Source organism: Salvelinus namaycush, chromosome 8 (genome assembly GCF_016432855.1).
Source record: "Salvelinus namaycush isolate Seneca chromosome 8, SaNama_1.0, whole genome shotgun sequence".
NCBI classification, from domain to species: Eukaryota; Metazoa; Chordata; class Actinopteri; order Salmoniformes; family Salmonidae; genus Salvelinus; species Salvelinus namaycush.
Window position 1 is genome coordinate 1,365,568 of NC_052314.1, and position 7,485 is coordinate 1,373,052.

The 7,485-nt window shown below is 39.4% G+C and overlaps 1 protein-coding gene across 2 annotated transcripts; it reads right to left on the reverse strand.

The window, feature by feature from the left end:
* Nucleotides 1-518: 518 nt before the first annotated feature.
* LOC120052272 (acidic leucine-rich nuclear phosphoprotein 32 family member B-like) lies at nucleotides 519-5,339 on the reverse strand. 2 transcript variants are annotated; one of them, XM_038999091.1, is made up of 7 exons: nucleotides 5,119-5,339; nucleotides 2,680-2,829; nucleotides 2,205-2,327; nucleotides 1,753-1,939; nucleotides 1,001-1,101; nucleotides 844-907; nucleotides 519-725 (listed from the first exon to the last, which is right to left on the reverse strand). In XM_038999091.1, the coding sequence occupies exons 1-7, from the start codon at nucleotides 5,170-5,172 to the stop codon at nucleotides 643-645; spliced, it is 762 nt and encodes a 253-aa protein (XP_038855019.1). In that variant the 5' UTR covers nucleotides 5,173-5,339; the 3' UTR covers nucleotides 519-642. The 2 variants fall into 2 exon arrangements, with proteins under 2 accessions (XP_038855019.1, XP_038855018.1); XM_038999090.1 differs by having other exon boundaries at nucleotides 519-728; nucleotides 5,119-5,338.
* Nucleotides 5,340-7,485: the final 2,146 nt, after the last annotated feature.

Below are 7,485 nucleotides of genomic sequence, written 5' to 3' on the forward strand. Positions count from 1 at the left end.
TAAAAACGAGTTACAGACTTTTCCCACTGAGGCAACCTATTGCAATCAGCAGGGGGTGAGACAGACGACTTGCACTTAACTCAGATTCATTAAACTCTAGAGCAAAGCGCAAAATTGTAACATTTTATTTACAAAGTAGTTTGGTCATACAGGAAGTAAAAATGTAGCTACAACCTTGATTTGTGCAACAGGCGGCCACAAAATCATAGCTCGCTCATCACACAGCTGCTATAGCAATAATTTTATTGGGGGGGGGATAAGGAACGAAAAATAAAACAAAGACAAAAGAAGAGGGGGAAGAAATAATAAACCCAACAACATAAAATATAAATTCAGAGTTCATCCAACAAAATATTAAAAAGCACAGACCCAAAACTAGATACCAGTCCCAAAGTCCTCACACAGGTATACATAAAGGGGGAGTTGACAGTGAAATTGTGGAATGCAGAGTGGTGCGCTGCTTGAGAACCTTGGGAATAGCTCTCGGTTCCATCGGGAGCAGGCAGCTCCACTCGGACCACCCATCCAGTACAGTCTTTCCCCACACGGGGACTCAAAGCTGGGGGAGAGACGTGGCGTAGGCAGGGTGTAAGGGTGGAGAGGGAACGGGTTGGTAACTTGACAGGCTCTTGTTTTTTGCTCTTAATCGTCGTCCTCGTCGTCATCATCATCGTCATCTTCATCATCGGGTTCTCGCTTTCTCTTCTCGCCTTTGACAGCCTCAACTTCTAGGGGAAGTGAGAAAGAGTTATTACACTGTACTTAGTAAAGTATCCCAAAGTTAAACTTTTTAACATGAGTTTCAGACATGAGCTTGTGACAAAAAGTATGACAATGACATACCCTCTTCATCCTCGTCCTCATCCTCCTCATCTTCAACTTCACCATCAATGCCAAGGTCTTCCTCCTGGAAAGAAGGGACAGAGCAGGTCAGAATCAACAATATGCCCCCTGTTGATCTTTAAAACTATTGAGTCAAACAAACCAAAAAGGGGTTTACCTCCTCATCGGCGCTGACCTCATCTTCCTCCTCTCCTTCTACTCCCTCTTCATCATCATCATCCTCCTCATCAAAGTCTTCCTCCTCTCCCTCCTCATCTTCTAAAAACAAAATAAATACATCACATTTTGATTCAGAGCAATTGAATAATTTATCTGAGCAAACCAAAAACATTTCAATATAGAAATTCAAATAATACATTAGAACCATTTAGATCTAATACATTGGAAGGTTGTGCAGGACTATGGTAGATGAAGGAATCAATCTCTCTTTTCAGAGTGTTAAAGAGTATTTATCTGGTCAATGTCAGTGTATTATGTCTGTTTGCAACAGTGTGTTATGTGAAAATGTGATCATATTACAAATTGTATTTTTATGTTTAAGGACTCTTGGTAGATTAGTCCAACTGAGGACTAAAAGATCCTAATAAATATCTAATCACATCCATTGTCAGTTATCACATGCCGACAAACCGTACAAATAAACAATAAAATTCCCTTGCATGACAAAACACCCACGATATACTAATATGGATTGTAATATATAATATGCCATTTAGCAGATGCTTTAATTCAAAGCGACTTAGTCACGCGAGCATACATTTTATGTATGGGTGATCCCGGGAATCGAACCTACTATCCTGACGTTGCAAGCGTCATGGGCTAACAACTGAGCTACAGAAGACCCCCATTCAACTCACATCTGCACATTCCTCATATTCCCTCAAAACACACAAAAAAATGGATGCCCACCCTCATCCTCGTCATCGTCCACACCGTCGACCTCTCCGTCCGAGTCGGATGCCTCTCGGTCCTCCACATCGTACCCGTCCAGGTAGGTAAGCTGAGGGAGCAGCTTGAACACACTCTCCCTGTAGTCATTCAGGTTGGTCACCTCACAGTTGAACAGGTCCAGAGACTTCAGGCTGTCCAGCTTTTTCTGTGGGACCAAATGGGTGTAGGGTAATTAGGGTGTGAAAAAACACTGGCTGAATAAATCTAATTTGATTTTAGAGCACACCTTTTGCCCATATAGGCTAGCAAACAAATTTTGACTAGAGCCACATAGGGAAACAAATCAGAAATTAGTATAAAACAAATCTGCCTGCCAACTATACAAGGAATAGTGTCATTTGAGGCATAGCCTGAGACAATGAGATGGTGTCGCACTGTATTGTGCTCTACCGGGAGTTTGGTGTACCTACCAAAGGTTCCAACGTACTGATGTCTTTCAGTTTGTTCCCGCTTAGATTTAGATGTGTGAGGTTGGGGAGTTTCTCTGCTAGCACGTCAAGGCCACCAGAGATTCTGTTGTCACTGAGTTCCAACTGCAACATAATGTGAAGACATATCAGTCACCTCTGTCAACAACAAAAAAACTCCCAAGCAAGTAACAGTCTTTCAGAAAACAATGACTATGCCCTAAATGGAACCCTATTCCTTACATAACAGTGCACTACGTTTGACAAGGGCCCTCAATAGCGCACTATATATGGAATAGGTTGCCATTAGGAATGCATACAATGGCTCTTTCTATACCCCCCAGGCAGAATTTACGTTTTTTTTTTTAAAGGAGTCAACAAAAAACGTTTTTCTGTCTGGACAATTGCTCCTTTATGATCTAGTCAGGTCATTACAATACTGTAACTAAGTAACTTGTGTAAAAAAAAAAAACATTACCTTTTTGAGTTTCCCAAGTTTGGGAAGGTTGGAGACTGAGATTAGGCCAACGTTTATCAAACTGAGGAATTCCAGATTGACGAATTCTGCTGTGAGACCTTCAATTTTCCCTTCATTTGATCTGCAGTTATCCAGGACAAGTTCTCGTACCTATAAAAATGTGTAAAATTGTAATTCAAAGAAAAGCATATGTATGCATTGTTTACAGATGCACTACAAACACTAAAACTGAGGATGCACACATATTATAAAAGCGTTATTTTACGCATATATGCAAAAATGGTGTGGGAAAATCTGTTAAGAATGGTTACATGTTGACAACAACATTTGCGGCATTAATACAACAACAAAAACTACGATTGAATCTAAACTTCATGATTGAAAAAGGTCAATACACAAAATATGGATCTCAATGACAGGAGTGGTTGTTATTCTGACGTTTTCCTGATTTATGTATGAATACTTGCAACCTTTCAATACCTCACAACAAAATCTCATCGTTTAAAAAGTTCACGTGAGGGACAGTCGTTACGCAACAAAAACTCGATAAAAGGGTTGAAGAAAGTTAACGCTGAACGTCAAATATCATGATTTGCACATTGGCAAAGTGAAACATTGATGCAAAGTGAAACATTGATAAGGCTGTCGAGTGGAGTCATCAATAAAGGTATTTGGTTGCATGATGTTTTATGTCGAGGCACCGCGGTTGTTTCTTTAAACCAGCTGCCACGAGGAAGAACCGCACAATACAGTTCTACCTTCACTTGCCCGCTGTTCAGTCACTAATGACACATGCAATGCTTTTTGTTAGCAAGCTCGCTACAGGCTAGCCATTGCCCTTTTAAGCGCTGCCGTGCAGTTGAGGACCTGCAAAGAGAAGCCTGACTGCCCGCCATTACCTACCCTACAGCAATGGAAAGGATTGCGAATATACCATGTAAAGATGCACTTTTTTATTTTAAAATCGAATTTATTGGGGAAATGGATCGCCTAGTCGTCGAGCGAACGACCGATATGACAGTTTGTTACATTATATCACCGTTTCGTAAACAACGTCGAAGGAAATATTCTGAACGGAAATTAGTCAAACAAAGATGGAGCCCCATTTCTCCAAAGCTTCAAAGACGGCAGAATGACAACATGGCGATTCCTGAGATACAGTATGCAGAGTTCTCTAAACTCTCCGGAGATGGATGACTGTTTACATGCAGTAATTACGTAAAATCATCCCTTAAAATTAACTTTCAATGTAGAATATTTTTATCCGCGTTTGCATGAAAACCAGAGAGCGTCAACGTCGAGTTTTAGCAACCCACGCACCGAACGCAGTTTCCTCTGTCTCGTGTCATTCACGCAGGCTATTGCACGAGCCGACGACCAACACGTTATTCGGAGATTGTCGGTAGCATAAGCATTAGACATTTTAAATTATTAACATACAAAATACCGAATCTGAACGTGGAGGGTTGCCAGTTTCAATAAGTATTTCGTTTGCTTTCGTGGTAGTTGTGGGGAATAATATGGCGGGAACCAAACATTCGCTGGCCGCTGCGAATTAGCAACATTGTAACAAATCAGCTTTAATTTGCGAGAAATTATTTAGTTTATGAATCTCAAGTCGAACAATAATATTTGACGGAATGTTAGGGTAGGCATGCAACGTTAGATCATCGGCGACATTGTAGCTGGCTAATTCCCTCAACTTCAGTTGATTCTTAGCAAGTAATATAAACGTTACATTACTAGCTTGCGAAAAGGGGATGTAATAGTAGCAGTTGTAGCCTACAAGATGTGCATGAGTCGTGAGAACAAACGTTAATGACTAATTTTGTTTGCTTGCTAGCTATCTAATGTGTCCCTACCCAATTCGTGGAAAATGTCGAAAAGAAGCCACCCGTGATCTCATGAATGATATCACAAAAGTAGGGGCATGGGGTATAAACTTAATTTTTGATTATTGTTGTGGATTTAAGTGCATTGTAATAAAGGGCGCCCCATTTTAGAATTTATGCTAGCAACAAACATGGCTACCAAGGTCTATATAAAATAAACCACTCCGTCAATGTCTAACGCATCGTGGAAAAACGTCTCCTACAACACAGATGTAGAAGTTAACAAATAATTGAGACAACGTTGTTGCATTCGAACCGTGTGTGTGCAACATCTACCCAGTGACTGTAAAACTTAACACTGCAATAATGCCAGAAAGCAAAAATAATCGCCTTTCGAAAGTAACGATTGAATATTGTCTTGTTCCCCCTCACGCCCCAACGGGAACAGTGTAATGTAGCTTGTTACAGTTAAGTATTTTCTGCTCTATTAATAAATGAGAAACATTAAGCCCATGTGGTCACCATTAGCTACACAGGTCACTTGGAAAGCAAAAAAGTAGCAAGCTAGCCAGAAAACTAAAGGTTTGGTTTAAAAGGCACGACTTACATCAGATGGGGTCCTGTTTCTTAGTTCCAAGTGGATCCTCTTTTTCATGTCCATCTCGCCCTACGAAAGTTGAACTTTTCTCTTGTGTGTCGGTGTAATTTATATTCAGTCCAAAGGCAGAGAGATGCCCTAATGGAGGAAGAATATGGGACTGTATAATGAACTGAGCCAAACGCCAAGTTACCCGCGGAGAGGAGAAACCATGGAGGGAAACGGGACTAAAACAAAATATATTCTCAATAGCGCCATCTCTGGTCAGAAACGCTCACTGCCGTTAAACAGGCATTGCAGTCACAAAACATGACGCTGCCATGAAACAACTGGGGTGCGATTTATTTCTGGGGGGAAAAGTGATGTATTATGTACAATTCTAAGTTCAAACAAATGTATTTGGTTAGTCTTTTTATTTGATTATTTTTTATAAAAATAACCCGTTTGTAACATTCTGTAATTCGGAGATTATTTGAAACATATTTAATAAATCAATTGATTACATAATCAGAAATCATTGCAAAATTGCTAAAGAAAAAACAAATGAAAACAGGACTATTATTTACTTTATTCAAACATCTACAGCAGAGACGTTTGAGCTCCCCTCCTCCCAGCCTTGACCCCACTCTTCGAGGGTGTCAGGGGGATTTGGGATATGCCAAAAGTACATTTCCATTTCACATGTGTATAATACACACTGGTACATGTGTAAAACAGGACAAACCCAAGCAACCACCTAATTATTGTATTATTTAAAAGGCCTTATTTTGAAATTAATTAATAAGATACCTGTTGACAAGGCAGCGGCAAATTAATTTCATAGCATTCTTTGTTTATCAGTACATTTCAACGTAACCTAAACACATGACATTGTTGTCCTAATGTACGTATGCTCAATAAACATTACACCCTATTTAATGTGTGTACACTTATTTCATTTATCAATAATCAGCATCTCAAGCAATATGAAGATGCCCGACAATCTCATACAATTTGCCCTTTTATTAGAACCGGTAGGTAGAGTGCGTTTATTTGGTTTACAGTGAAGCGAGCATTGTATATGCACACCATGATGGGGTACTTCTCCCTTACGCTTCCTGCATAGAGACGCAAGATCCCTGAAGCAGAAGAACACACCAGTGTGCCTCCCGCTACCACCAAAGAGCACCTTCTCTCTGTCAGAACAAGAAACACTTACACCTATGGCAATTATGAACCAGCAACAAATTACCTTAGTGAAAATTGATATTCATCAACAAGCCAATTTATTTATTTACTTTTATTTTTCAATGAAAGAGTCTCTTGCATCTCTAAGTGCATCTTTACAAAAGCCTTTCGTAGGATCTAGTCAGGTCACCAACGTGTGTCCTATTCAAGACTAACGGTACCTATACAACTACTATGCTTGAGATAGCTATGTGTTTCTATTTTGGTGTGGATTTTAATTATTATGGTGGTAACATTTGTAAAATTGTAATCACAGCTTTTAAATCACAATATGTAAAACATGAAAACAGCAGTTTTGTATCTTGGATATGAATGCAACTATGGAAGTTGCTAAAATAAATACCATTACAGGCCCTACTGTACTATGCTGTATATTTCAACCATGTTTTGAACATGGTAATCGGTAATAGAAAGTATTTACCAGGAGAGGGCACTGCAATGTCTTTGTACAACCTCCTCAAACTGATGAGGTTATCATGCATTATGGGTGTGTGTGGGTGACTTCTCTCTTCTCTGACTGTATCTGCTTATCTAATCGATTGCTTAGAAATATGTGCAAGCCTTTAAAGGGGCAATCAGCAGTGGAAACAATAACAGAGTGTTTTTTCGCTGCCCCTGTTTTAGTAAACGGCTGAGGGAGAAATGTAACCACTCTCAATTCATAGACAGAGGTATGGATGCAAGGACTGACCAGCCATGAAATCAAAATTATAATTTTAAACATGTTTTGAGGCTACTTAGTTTACAAACATTGGAGTAAAAAAAGCTTATATTTTGGGTTCTGATGGGGTAGGATAGTTGAACTAAGCTCATGAGGCATTTATAAATTATATTCTTCAAGAATCAATGGGTACATATCATTAATTTATACATCCAAAAATGGATGTAGCAAGTGCAGATTGCCACTTAAAGAGACAGAAGGGGGTACATTATTGTGAACCGGCTGAGTATAATATCTATGGAATTGTTAGTGTGTTAGTTGCTTTGATTTTGACAGCAGGATCCCAGCAAACTGATTTTCCTCAACATGCATTTTTCAAGGTAGTTTTGTGTATGTGTGTGTGTCCTCATTTGTTGCACATTGAGTAACTTTTTTGGTTGATCTACTATTGCTTTGCATGTTCTGCATAAGTGTCATTGTCAAACTCC